This window comes from Quercus robur, chromosome 12, assembly GCF_932294415.1.
Source record: "Quercus robur chromosome 12, dhQueRobu3.1, whole genome shotgun sequence".
Classification (NCBI taxonomy): Eukaryota; Viridiplantae; Streptophyta; class Magnoliopsida; order Fagales; family Fagaceae; genus Quercus; species Quercus robur.
In genome coordinates this window covers 2274557-2289562 of record NC_065545.1, presented here as the reverse complement: position 1 = coordinate 2289562, position 15006 = coordinate 2274557, and the positions used below count along the sequence as shown (strand labels likewise).

General features: G+C 38.0%; 1 protein-coding gene across 1 annotated transcript; it reads left to right on the top strand.

Moving 5' to 3' along the window:
* Window positions 1-1865: 1865 nt before the first annotated feature.
* LOC126710597 (lachrymatory-factor synthase-like) lies at window positions 1866-2866 on the top strand. Its single transcript, XM_050411137.1, has one exon. The coding sequence runs from the start codon at window positions 2066-2068 to the stop codon at window positions 2573-2575; it is 510 nt and encodes a 169-aa protein (XP_050267094.1). The 5' UTR covers window positions 1866-2065; the 3' UTR covers window positions 2576-2866.
* The last annotated feature ends 12140 nt before the right edge of the window (window positions 2867-15006 follow it).

Below are 15006 nucleotides of genomic sequence, written 5' to 3'. Positions count from 1 at the left end.
AATTGGCAAAGCTAGCCAAGTACTCTCACAGTCAGGTTTGGCATGATGACATACCCAATGATGTGAAACAACTTGTGGTGGACAAAAGTTTCCGTGAAGTTTGAATAAAGTTTTGTCTTGTTCCTTAAAAAAAAAAAAGAAAAAAAAATTTCATCAAGGTATGTGTTTCACTAAATTTTCAGACAAATAAATTTAACCATTGCGGTGTTGTTCTTTTAGGGCAACTCTAAGCCAGTATTCCATTAAAGAATTCCTCTTCAAGTTGAATTCAAATTAGAGATGGATTTGTGGATTTCAGTTACCCTAACTTAGAATAACTCTGAGTAGGACGAGCCTCCTACCATCTCCTCTTCTCCTAGGTATTTTGATTTATGGACATTTTACCATACTGAAAGGATCTCAAATTTCTTGGCCCATTCTGCAGCAACATGGGCTGCTACCTATGTTTCTGTACAGTGGCAAAGGGCCCTTTTCTTCTATATTTAATTTCTTACTATTTATTCAGGAAAAAAAGAAAAAAGAAAAACATGTATCATATATGTAGTCGTGGATGCAGTCATGCAGCACGCGTGTGCATGTAAGATTCCCGGTCCTTTCCTTCTGTAATTAATTTCCTACTATTTATTCAGGAAAAAAGAAAAAAGGAAAAACATATATGCATTATGCAGTCATGCACACAGCAAGCATGTGCATACAAGATTCCAGGATGCACATGCATTCTAAGCAAAAGTTGCGTTATTCTCTCCGACAACCACGAAACCCTGTCCAGCAGCTTGTGTTGTCGAACAAGGTGTCAGCTCATTTACTTACTTTTATTAAGAAAAATTTTAGGACCATGACAAATTTCAAACTCATTTTCATTACTATTTGATGCAGTCAACTGTAAATGTTTAGTTTATTTATAACAGTCTGATACATGAAATAATTATAAAAATCGGGGTAAAATTGGTTGTTATATTAGAATAATTTTACTATAATATAATTAGTATACATTATTGGTACTTTTTTTCCCTGAATAAGAAAAGGATAGGGGAAAGTGAGTCAGTGACCAGTTGTAGTGATATTACCTAAACTTGATCATAGTAATTCTTCCAATGGTTAAGAAACTAATAGGCTAATTGCTGAAGAGTCTAGACAATAAGAAAATTACATACGTTTTCTTGAGTGGAATAAACCATAATCTAATCTCAATAATCTTACCTAAATCTCACAAATTTTGAGCAAAAAGACTATAGTTAATATAATAAACCAAAATTTTAACAACAATTTTGGGTGGTATACATGATTTTTGATTCCATCATTAACAAAAACCGAGCACAGTACAACGGGATTAAGCATTAAAAGTTATGGTGAATAAGCTTTTTGTGGCTAAAGGGAAGCTAAAGCTATATATAACAACGACATCAGACAAAATTAGTCTAGGAACAATCATCATGCTGAGTTTTATCCCTTTATGGGTGGTATACATGATTAATTAGTACCTCAAAAGAAACAATTATGTAATAACATAAAGGAAAATGCACATAAATGTCCTAATTTAGGAAATTAAAAAATATATATATATGAAAAAAAAAAGTTTTTTTTGACAACATTTTTTATTTTCCTAAGGTTAAAAGCATATTTATTTGAGGTTATGATGTTGTAGATGAATATTGCAGAATGCAGGGTCAAAAGCATTACTAGGATGGAGCCCACGGCCTCCAAGTCCAAGCACCACCAATAGCGGTCATAATGAAACGGTATCGAAAAAGTATGCCACCTCGATGGTATCGCAACAGATGTGTGAGAACTCAGAAGTCTTATAATTATTATTGCAGTGGAACCCGCAGCTCAATAATATAATAACTAGCTAGAAGTCGATGGCTTTGGGAATCGTTTACTTAACTGCCCTTTACTGTGTGATTTAATCATATACCTAATTGCCTGTAAGGCATGATTTAGGCCAGTTTGGATGAGAGGGAATACTGGGAGCATAGTAGAGAACTTACGTGTGTTGATAATCTAGTCTTCTCTATATATAATCCACTATTTTTGTCTCTCTTCTGTCTGTCAGACTCACATACAGATGGCTGGGGAAACAGTAACACAAACAAAGTGGGAAGGCAAAGCCTGTGTTGAACTAGCAATTCCAACAGCACAAGAAGTTTGGCCTCTGGTGGAGGACTTTTGCAACCTACACAAATGGCTTCCTACTATTGATACATGTTACCAAGTGGATGGGATCCTTGGTCAGCCTGGAATGGTCCGGTACGTCGCCACCACCACAACAACTTCGTCGAACGGCAATGAAGAAACGACGATCAAGTGGGCTAAAGAGAAACTGCTGATGATTGATCCCATCAAACGGTGTTTGAGCTACGAGGTTACTGATAATAACATCGGTATGAAGTCATACGTGGGGAAATCCACAGTGTCGCCAATCAACGATGATGGCGAAAATGGGTGCAAGATGGAGTGGTCCTTCGTCTGTGATCCGATTGAAGGTTTGAGATTTGAAGATTTTCTCCCTTATATTGAGACTGGTCTCCAGTCCATGGCAAAGAAAATGGAAGATGCCCTCTTATCTACTAGATGAAATCTGGCCCTACATGCTTTATATTTGTGTTGCTACTGCTGTTGTTGACGAATAATTTTGTCATCCTTCAGCATATATGTGAAAATATGATCCTTTCTCAAAAGTCAAAATACCGATTTGGTATATTGTGAGAGAGGTGATGTATGTGTTGGATGTACAAAATCCGTTCTTGTGGTTGATACAACGATAAGAAAATTTGCAATGTTTATGTATTTGAGGTGTTGCTCCAAAAAAAACTTATTATATTGTGCTGATCTCTTAAGTTGAATATTGATTGTTGACTACTATGCATTTACCGTGTTTTTTTTTTTTTTTTTTTTGCTGAATATGCATTTAACTTGTTTACTGTTTATGTATCTGAGGTGTTGTATGAAAAACTTTATTATATTGTGTTCATCTCTTACGTTGAATATTTATTATTGACTATATTCATGACGCGTTGATATTAAATTAGTTGAGTATTTGTTGCGTGATGGTGCACTGATTTGTTAGACATATAATGGGTTGATCTATATCAATGGATGCAAAGTCATAATAGAAAAAACATCACATTTTATACATTTTAATCCAAAAAAATACCTACATCAGTGAGTGTAAAACTGTGCATTTATGTACAAGTGCTACAACAACCGGACATATATGCACGGTTATTATAACTTTTATATTTAATATTTTACAATTTTTTCTCTCTCCTTCGCCTCACACTCTCAGCTTCTCACACTCACCTCTCTCTCGTTTTATCTCTGGTCCCTTAGACCACTGATCAGTCCAGCCACTCTCACTGATTAGTCCATCGATCTAGTAGCGTCGCCACCAATTACTGTAGCTTTGCATTTGATTATTTAAATATTTTTTCACTTTCCACTCTCACCCTCATCAGCTCTATCTCTTCACTTGAATCCAGCGCCCAATACAGCAACCTACCACCACCCAATCCAGCAACCTACCACCACCACTACAAGATTGCAATACATAAAAACCAACCACAAACTCAAAGGAAAATCAAATAACCCATACACGGACACACAATAGAGAGAGAGAGAGAGAGAGAGAGAGAGAGAGATCTAACCGAGATCAGTTGTGGCGGAGATCAGTTGTTGTGGGTGTGCTTAAGGCGGCTTAAGGCTTGATGATGGTGCTTGATGATCTGCAGGGGCGGAGCCACGTAGAGGCTTGGGGGGGCCGTGGCCCCTGCAAAAAAAAAAAATTTCCATTAGACTAGGAAGAAAAAATAAATGGGCCCCCTCAACATTGGACAGCCGGCCCCCCCTACCCACTTCTCAACTATCCTCCCAGCCCAGCCCCAGCTTTAACACCCTCAGAAAGAAAAAAAAAATCATTTGTTCTACTTTCAAGCGAAAAAAGAAAAAAAAAAAAGCCCAGATAAAAATTTTGAACTAAAATCTAAAAAAAAAAAAAAATGTAACAGGACCAGCCCACCATGGAAAAAAAAGGCCATCATCAATCTTAAACAACATATTAGTCATCAATCTTAAACAACATGTTAGGAACCCAATCAAAAGAAAAAAAAAAAAACAAGGAAAAGCGTAGCAAACCTACGGAATCTCAAAAAAAAATAATAAAAAAAAATAAGAAACCAAAACCCAATATACGCGATTACAACCTAACCTAAAGAAACTAGAGCATGAGCAACAGATTCATCAAGTAAAGCAAAACCATTTAAAAAAAAAAAAAAAAAAAAAAAAAAGCAAAACCAGAACAGCTCAACGACAACAACCAACGGCAACGGAAACCTCAGGTCCTCTGCAAAAGCGACTCAGCAACGCTGCAACAGCCACACCCAGAGCAGTCGACGGCGAGATCAGAGATTCCGTTGCGCAGATCGGAGATTGGCGACACCGCAACGGCGAGATCGGGATAAGAACCTCAGGTAACATCAAGGTATTTCAGTTCTGTCTCTTTTTCTTTATCTCATCTCTGCTCTGAGCCTCACTGAGAGCGGCGTTCTCTCTCTCTTTTTCTTTTATCTCATCTCTGCTCTGCCTTGTCATTGTGACTATTTTTTTGTCTTTTGAAATCTCTCTTTTTCTTTGCTCTGACTTAGACTTAGGCTTTCCAAATTGGTTTTTTGTGCTTTCCTCTAGTTCTCTTTTGGCTAAATTGGCTTTTTGTGTAAGTGTATATATGTAAATATGTAATTATGTATTTCTGTACTTAAAAGCAACACCCAGAACAACACATTATTAAAAGACAAAAATAAAAAAATAAAAAAATGAACTACGTTAGACAGTGGGTTGAATCAGGTGGATGATGCAGTGCACTTGTATTTTTTACATTGTGCAAAACTGGCAGTGAGGTGTGTGCTAGGTTACTAGTGGTTAGTAAAGAAAACTAATTAAACAATTAAATAAAAATAATTAATAATTTTATTAATATTTCAAATGAAATTATAATTTATTGTTTATTATTTTGTTAGTTATTATTGACAAATATTTGATAAAGAAACCATGTACCTAAGATTTATTTTTTGTGAAAGATTCATCTTCATCTTCTAAGTGGATTTGTATTAACTTTAACTTAGAAAATCTTCGTTCAAATATGAATTTGCGTGTTTTTTAGTTGTTGTTAGCGTCAATATATGAATTTCTTTTTTTATTAAACTGTGTAAGGAATACCCTAGAAAAATTTCCTGAAGTCGCCACTAGTTTTAGGTACTCCAAATAAAACAAAAAGCTGTTGGCCCACTTCATTTATTGTTACGCTAAACAACAATAATCAAAGCTATATAATTAAATTAACCAATACATAATAAAAGACAAATTAATTAAATTATTTTTGTTTTTGTTTGAGGGGTTATTATTAATTAAAATCGTATTAAAAATGAGTTGACTGTTTAAATTATAGTGGAAATTTTGTTTTTTCTTGAGTATGAATAACATTCATATAACTAAGTAAAAATTTCTAATTAAAATTTTATTTTTTAAAGTTATTTTCAGGTTAATTTTTGAGTCATATTCTTAAAACTAAAAGAATTATGAGCAAATGAAAAACAATTGATGCATTCTTTAAGAAAAAAGATATTAGCAATTCAGAAATTAGGACACGGTGGCTATAAAAACAAATGTTGATATTTTAATGCCTGATGAATACCTCTCCAAATGTTTAAGAATTCAATCTAAAGAGATAGATCGTGATCTAGGATCACGTAAACAAATATGTGAATTCCCTATCAACAAACAAGATGAAATCCGGTGAGTTTATTTCAAAAAATATTCATATCAACCTAAAAATATAGACCATCCATACAGTAATGATACTCATCATCATCGATTTCAACTTTCGAATTGGCCCCCCCATGTACAAATTCCTGGCTACGCCCCTGATGATCTGGGTTTTGATCAGTGGCTAATGATGGTGCATGGTCTACAGTGGCCGTGCTTGATGATGGTGGATTGATCGTTGGAATTGTTGGCTTGGTTTGTGTGTGAGAGGATTTCAGAGAGAAGAGAGGCTTTTGAAGGGAGAGCTTGATGATTTTTGAAGGTTTTGATTATTTTTGGGGTTTTGATGGTTTTTATTCTTTGTTTGATCGGTAGGTGAAGGGAGAGCTTGATGATGGTGCTTGATGATCTGGGTTTTGATTAGTGGCTGATGATGGTGCACGGTCTGCAGTGGCTGTGCTTGATCATGGTGGATTGATCGTTGACGGTGGCTTGGGTTGTGTGTGAGAGGATTTCAAGAGAAGAGAGAAGTGTGAAGGGTGAAGGAAATAATAAAAGACGGTAAAAGAAGGAATATTTTTATTGAATAAATTTGTAGAATAGACAAATGGACGTGGGTGTTTTGTAAAAATAGATGTATAAAATAGAAAAAATAAATTTTTTTTGCAAAATTTACAAAAATTTTGGATCAACTAATGTAGTTGCTTTAAGCCTCGCAAATGATTACAAGAATCCTTAATTGTGATTAGATTAGTTATTTTGAGATATAACGCAGATAAAATTATAAAACGTTACCTCACAATTTATGCTTTGAAGTGGATGTCATGAATTTAAGCAAAAAAAAAAAGATTATGATGCCCAATTTGATAATGGATTGGATGGTGTTTCTTGTGTGTAATTTAATATGCGGCCTTTTCACAAAAAATAAAGTGCATCCAAATCAAAGAATAAAAACTACCTTAAGTAAAAGCCATTTTAGATAGGAGCATGGTATTCTCGAGTTCTCTGACTTGGATATTTTCTAGGAATGCGCCCTGTTGAAAGAGAAAACAGAGATCACTATCCTAGAATGTTAGAACATCAAACGATGAATGTTTCAAGCAGGGGCGGAGCCACGTAGAGGCTTGGGGGGGCCGTGGCCCCTGCAAAAAAAAAAAATTTTCATTAGACTAGGAAGAAAAAATAAATGGGCCCCCTCAACATTGGACAGCCGGCCCCCCCTACCCACTTCTCAACTATCCTCCCAGCCCAGCCCCAGCTTTAACACCCTCAGAAAGAAAAAAAAAATCATTTGTTCTACTTTCAAGCGAAAAAAGAAAAAAAAAAGCCCAGATAAAAATTTTGAACTAAAATCTAAAAAAAAAAAAAATGTAACAGGACCAGCCCACCATGGAAAAAAAAGGCCATCATCAATCTTAAACAACATATTAGTCATCAATCTTAAACAACATGTTAGGAACCCAATCAAAAGAAAAAAAAAAAAAAACAAGGAAAAGCGTAGCAAACCTACGGAATCTCAAAAAAAAATAATAATAAAAAATAAGAAACCAAAACCCAATATACGCGATTACAACCTAACCTAAAGAAACTAGAGCATGAGCAACAGATTCATCAAGTAAAGCAAAACCATTAAAAAAAAAAAAAAAAAAAAAAAAAAAAAAAAGCAAAACCAGAACAGCTCAACGACAACAACCAACGGCAACGGAAACCTCAGGTCCTCTGCAAAAGCGACTCAGCAACGCTGCAACAGCCACACCCAGAGCAGTCGACGGCGAGATCAGAGATTCCGTTGCATAGATCGGAGATTGGCGACACCGCGACGGCGAGATCGGGATAAGAACCTCAAGTAACATCAAGGTATTTCAGTTCTGTCTCTTTTTCTTTATCTCATCTCTGCTCTGAGCCTCACTGAAAGCGGCGTTCTCTCTCTCTTTTTCTTTTATCTCATCTCTGCTCTGCCTTGTCATTGTGACTATTTTTTTGTCTTTTGAAATCTCTCTTTTTCTTTGCTCTGACTTAGACTTAGGCTTTCCAAATTGGCTTTTTGTGCTTTCCTCTAGTTCTCTTTTGGCTAAATTGGCTTTTTGTGTAAGTGTATATATGTAAATATGTAATTATGTATTTCTGTACTTAAAAGCAACACCCAGAACAACACATTATTAAAAGACAAAAATAAAAAAATAAAAAATGAACTACGTTAGACAGTGGGTTGAATCAGGTGGATGATGCAGTGCACTTGTATTTTTTACATTGTGCAAAACTGGCAGTGAGGTGTGTGCTAGGTTACTAGTGGTTAGTAAAGAAAACTAATTAAACAATTAAATAAAAATAATTAATAATTTTATTAATATTTCAAATGAAATTATAATTTATTGTTTATTATTTTGTTAGTTATTATTGACAAATATTTGATAAAGAAACCATGTACCTAAGATTTATTTTTTGTGAAAGATTCATCTTCATCTTCTAAGTGGATTTGTATTAACTTTAACTTAGAAAATCTTCGTTCAAATATGAATTTGCGTGTTTTTTAGTTGTTGTTAGCGTCAATATATGAATTTCTTTTTTTATTAAACTGTGTAAGGAATACCCTAGAAAAATTTCCTGAAGTCGCCACTAGTTTTAGGTACTCCAAATAAAACAAAAAGCTGTTGGCCCACTTCATTTATTGTTACGCTAAACAACAATAATCAAAGCTATATAATTAAATTAACCAATACATAATAAAAGACAAATTAATTAAATTATTTTTGTTTTTGTTTGAGGGGTTATTATTAATTAAAATCGTATTAAAAATGAGTTGACTGTTTAAATTATAGTGGAAATTTTGTTTTTTCTTGAGTATGAATAACATTCATATAACTAAGTAAAAATTTCTAATTAAAATTTTATTTTTTAAAGTTATTTTCAGGTTAATTTTTGAGTCATATTCTTAAAACTAAAAGAATTATGAGCAAATGAAAAACAATTGATGCATTCTTTAAGAAAAAAGATATTAGCAATTCAGAAATTAGGACACGGTGGCTATAAAAACAAATGTTGATATTTTAATGCCTGATGAATACCCCTCCAAATGTTTAAGAATTCAATCTAAAGAGATAGATCGTGATCTAGGATCACGTAAACAAATATGTGAATTCCCTATCAACAAACAAGATGAAATCCGATGAGTTTATTTCAAAAAATATCCATATCAACCTAAAAATATAGACTATCCATACAGTAATGATACTCATCATCATCGATTTCAACTTTCGAATTGGCACCCCCATGTACAAATTCCTGGCTACGCCCCTGGTTTCAAGAGCAAGACAGACAAGGTAGAGTAATGCTTCAAATTTTGATTTGTTACTGTCTCCCAGTCAATGAAGATATGGCAGTGGAGGGTGGTATTGATATGAATCAAGCTGACTGTACTGACATGGAAGGAACTGAACTATATGGGTTGATAAACTTGAAAGAATAATGCTATAGTTACAAACTATTTTATAACATTTTTACAAAATGTTGACGTGTCGAACCTCTTATTGGTTTTTATTTAGACTCACCATTAATATTACTTTTTTATTTACTAATAATCAATCATCACATCAGTAGTTTGTACAATTGTTTGTAAAATAATTTATATCTCTAGAATTATTCAACTTGGAAAAGATGCAATTGCATGTATTAACAAAAAGTATGGCCCTAGAATGGGAGACAGTATTCATAAAAGCATTAAGCTTAAACTCTATTCCTTCTTCCTCTCTCTCTCCATCTAAATAGGCCATAATTAATTGGGTTTGGTTAATATATGCTTTTAACCATTCATTTAAGGAAAAATTTTATGGGGAATTGAAAAAGTTGCCAAAACAGTAAATTACTGTGGCGGGCAAAAAGTGCTGGTAACGAAATTAACGGGTTTTGACGTGTTACTTTCTGCTTACACAATTAATTTTTAGAGGTGAGATGTAAGGTCAATCTTTAAATACCCATTTTTAAGATAGATACTGACAGAGGGACTAATCTTAAGTGAGATGTAAATGTATTCTGTGGGGCCCAATGATTTATGGGCCCGGCCCGCTTGCTCATGGGGAGTCCACAGGCCCAAGCCGAAGAAAGCCATGGCCCAAGCTCAAAAATGAGAAACACAAAAGGGCCCGGAGATATGGCCGAGGACAGCTTAGTCCTCGGCAGACCCAAAGTCTCATTGATGAAAGTAGTATACGAGCAAACTTTAAAGATCAAAAAATATCTCAGGGAAGTTGTCCTTAATACCCTTCATTGATAAGACTCTGCACCTAACAAAACCGGATTCTTAGGCTTTATTAACCATCCCCAACAATTCTGGGATTAGACTAACGGGACAAATATCAGTCCTGGAAAAAGTTGACCCTACACGTGGACGAGGGACAGCGAACGTAGGCTAGTATAAAAGAAAATGTAAACTAATCAGGAAAGGGATCCCCATCTCACTTCCTGGGAAAAACTCCAGGGATGAGAATGACCGGACAATATATGTACACCACCACGAAAAACCCACCGCCGGATAACCGGAGAAAGACATTAGTGCTCCTCGGAAATGATCCGAGGAGTCCAATCCCTCAAGTTACAAAGCTGTAGGGCTTGGATATCCAGGTTGGAGCCTTTTCTTATCTGAGTTTCCCTAAAGTCCGGTTTGGACCAACGCCCCGTGACCAGACGCTAGCCTTTTAAGCCCACTCTCTACAAATCTTATTGTGAGGGATCATTCACGTGCGAGCCCAACGTCATTGTTGGGCCGTTTGAGAATCGTGTCCCTAAAATTGGCGCCGTCTGTGGGAAGGCTTGCGCGTTGGCACGGGTGGCGCATGAGTCAACTCTCTAGCAAGCAGAGATTCGCGAGTTTTTCCCATCTCCGGCGACGTGCAGTTGTTGCTCTGACATAAGCTTCTGCTAGGGGCTACGCCTTGCACTGCTAACGGCGCGGGCAGCTCTAGGGGCTTCCGGCCTCAAGCCAACTCTCCCCTCCCTGGCCTAGGGGTTAACCTTCGAAAAATAAATAAGTATAGAGAAAAAATTACTTAAAAAGATATCTTACAAGTTTTGGACAGAACCAAAGCCTTGTATGGTCCTCGGACCCAAGCCTATGGGGAAACCAAGTACAAAAAAGAAATCTTACAAGTTTTGGACAGAACCAAGGCCTTGTATGGTCCTCGGACCCAAGCCTATGGGGAAACCAAGTACAAAAAAGAAATCTTACAAGTTTTGGACAGAACCAAGGCCTTGTATGGTCCTCGGACCCAAGCCTATGGGGAAACCAAGTACAAAAAAGAAATCTTACAAGTTTTGGACAGAACCAAGGCCTTGTATGGTCTTCGGACCCAAGCCTATGTGGAAACCAAGTACAAAAAAGAAATCTTACAAGTTTTGGACAGAACCAAGGCCTTGTATGGTCCTCGGACCCAAGCATATGGGGAAACCAAGTACAAAAAAGATATCTTACAAGTTTTGGACCCAAGCCTATGGGGAAACCAAGTACGTAAAAGAAAAACCATAAGTTTTGGATAGAACCTAGGACTTGCATGGTCCTCGGACTCAAGCCTATGGGGAAACCAAGTACACAAAAGCACAATCGAAGTTCCCTACTTCCCAATCGACTGCTCGCATGGATTATTTAGAGATTATCAGTCTTGGACGGTATTCACGCGCTTATCACAGAATATTCAACTGTTACCCCGGTTAGTTTCCTAAGTTTGATTTACTATGAATTATCGATATAATGCCTGGTAGTATTGGTAAATTAGAGTTAGTTAGATTATGTTTCAAGGTATCTTGCTCTAAATATTCTTGAAGAAACACACCCATGGAGCACACCCATTCACAAAGTAGTGTTGCCAAAAGATCAGTACTCAAAACATGTAAATAAATTTCTATTTTTACTAAAACAAAAGAATATTACAGCGTACAATGAAAAGCTAGAATCAGCTTATGTCAGAGCTCACTACGTAATTGAATAGGAAGATACAAGAAAAAATATATAAAACAAAGCCGTGGAGGTGGCACAGAAAAGAGGTTGGCTACTGCTTCAAGACCTCGTTCTTCCTCAGTGCTTTTACATGCCCATAACTCAAGCAGCAAAAGAACCCAGCCTGGGGCCCGCAACCTCGAAGCTCTAGAGTGCAGAGATACCCAACTTGAGCCTGACACCGCTGAAGGAAAGGTGCAGGGAGCTGGAAGTTGAGGGGCTTTCTCTAAATATTTGCCTGCCACAAGGCAAAGGCGCTGATGGCGGAGAATCTTTCTTCTGACACACCAAAATTCTGGTATGAACAGAACCTACTTCGGATTTTGACTAAAAGAGGGAGAGACACCCTTTCCCCTCTATCGAAATGGAGTATTCTCTTGAACTTACGCTTCCTGTGTCCATACCTCACTATTTTGAGTCTCAGGAGGGCACGGCGCTTCCGTGGCGGAGAGAGTTCCTTCTTCCCAACCCTCGCCTCAAACATGTTATGCTAAAGGAGGACAGCACTGAGTATAGGAGCTGTGATTTGGGAGGAAGCTGAAGGAGTTGTGTGTAGGGAAAGCAACTATCTCTCCCATTTATTTAAGGGAATAAGGTGGTGGCAGTTAATTCACGCAGCATCCCAAGGAACGCTACAGACAAAATGGTTCTGGCTCAACTTCCAACGTCAACTGCAACCACAAGATTAAAGAAGCCTCGTAAAGGCGTACCTCGAACATTGGGACGTTAGAGAGTACCGCGTGGCCAAAGGCTGTAGAGATACCTTTTAATTCGTGGACTTAATGACTTCGCGGCCCAGGCCCGCTCTGCATGAGGGCCCAGGGACTGTGGCCCACGCCGAGAAATAGCCGTTGCCGAGGACAACCTCCTGCTCGGCGCCTCGTGAAATACCTGATGAAAGGGAGAAATTGAACTCAAAAAGTTTTGGACAGAACCAAGGCCTTGCATGGTCCTCGGACTCAAGCCTATGGGGAAACCAAGTACACCAAGAAGTTTTGGACAGAACCAAGGCCTTGCATGGTCCTCGGACTCAAGCCTATGGGGAAACCAAGTACATCAAGAAGTTTTGGACAGAACCAAGGCCTTGCATGGTCCTCGGACTCAAGCCTATGGGGAAACCAACTACTCGAATGGGGAAGGTTCTCGGCTCAAATATTGTAAAAGGTTAAGGCCAGTGTGTTAAGAAGATGGCGAAATGACCCAATGTTCATTAGCTTAAGGAAACTGTTCATTTGGCGAATGACATGTCCTCGGATAGTTACTTCCTATACCGTATCGAGCACTTAATCCTTATCTCGGCTAATTTTAAGGTGAGCTTCGTCCCTCACTGGTCGGCATTGCTATGTCGAAAAATTTTATTAAAGTTATGATGACATCTTTTTATTAGCAAATATTTTAGCCTTAGTTGTCATTGATTCAAATGCTATATTATTGTGCCGAGCAGCACTTGTAAACTTGTAAAAACATAAAAACAGAACATGCGAAGTAAAGTAACAGCAGCTTTTATTAATATGAAAAATTATTACAACGTACAAAAAGGGGCTTAAACAAGCCTATACAAAAAGTGAATTGTCGAAGCAACAATAACCTCCGCAATACAGATAAGTAAACAGTCAGATGTCTTTCAAACTTGTCTTCAAAGTCTCTCCAATCTCTGCCTCAGTACTGCTCATATCGGGAGAAGAGCCTTCTTTAGAAAAAAATGAAGGAGAAGAAAGAAGAATTTGAAGGACAAGGAAGAAGAATTTGAAGGAGAAGGAAGAAGAGGATGGAGGAGATGAATGAGGAAGATGGAGGAGATGAATGAAGAAGATGGAGGACATGAGTAAGAAGGAGGAGAAAAAGAGGGAAAAGGTGAGAAGGAAGAAAGAGAGGCAAAGGGCGGCGCCAGTGAACGAAGAGAGGAAGAAGCAGGGGCACTTGGTCCCTGCCCCAGTCCTGACTCCTAACACGCTGGCGCCATGTTAGATATGCTCGTGAAAGAGCGGGTGGTACTGATGATGTGCTTCCTCGGCTCAGTCACGCCGAAAGTGTGACGTGATGAGTCCCTGCTTCGGATTTTGGCTAAAAGGAAGGCGAGACAAATCTTGAGTCTCCGCCATCCTTGCCCTGACCGAGCCATTTCAAGCTTTATTAGGACATGGTGTTTTTGGGAATGGAATTGATTCTTCATGGCTTACTACTATGGTGAGCGTATTATTGGGTAAGGTATAACCAGAGGGGAGAAGTGAGCTCTGGAAGGAATCTGAGGGATTCAGGTATGAGAGAATAAGCTTTTGTCTTCTCTCTTTATATAGGGGACAAAGAAAAGGGTACATAACACGTTCAGATCTTCAAGGAAATCTGTAAACATAAATACGTCCGTTTCATTCCCCCACGCCATCAAAAACCGTTGAACCTGGGAGATCTCGTAAATAGAAGATATTAAAGACGCGCTTCGGATAACTAAACGGCATAAGGGCATCGTGCGCAAATTAAGGGGAACGCCTCGTGGACCGGTACACTCCCTGGGCAGATGAAGAGTTGCCAGCGTCAGTGAAGGGGTGAAATAAATGAGCCACAATAAAGGCTCGGTATTACCAAAACCCACCTTTCCAACCAAGATGTTGGACAGTAGGGTTTTGAGGGGGCTATTGTGGGGCCCAATGATTTATGAGCCCGGCCCGCTTGCTCATGGGGAGTCCACAGGCCCAAGCCGAAGAAGGCCATGGCCCAAGTTCAAAAATGAGAAGCACAAAAGGGCCCGGAGATATGGCCAAGGACAGCTTAGTCCTCGGCAGACCCAAAGTCTCATTGATGAAAGTAGTATACGAGCAAACTTTAAAGATCAAAAAATATCTTAGGGAAGTTGTCCTTAATACCCTTCATTGATAAGACTCTGCACCTAACAAAACCGGATTCTTAGGTTTTATTAACCATCCCCAACAATTCCGGGATTAAACTGACGGGACAAATATCAGTCCTGGAAAAAGTTGACCCTACACGTGGACGAGGGACAGCGAACGTAGGCTAGTATAAAAGAAAAGGTAAACTAATCAGGAAAGGGATCCCCATCTCATTTCCTGGGAAAAACTCTAGGGATGAGAATGACCAGACAATATATGTACACCACCACGAAAAACCCACCGCCGGATAACCGGAGAAAGACATTAGTGCTCCTCGGAAATGATCCGAGGAGTCCAATCCCTCAAGTTACAAAGCTGTAGGGCTTGGATATCCAGGTTGGAGCCTTTTCTTATCTGAGTTTCCCTAAAGTCCGGTTT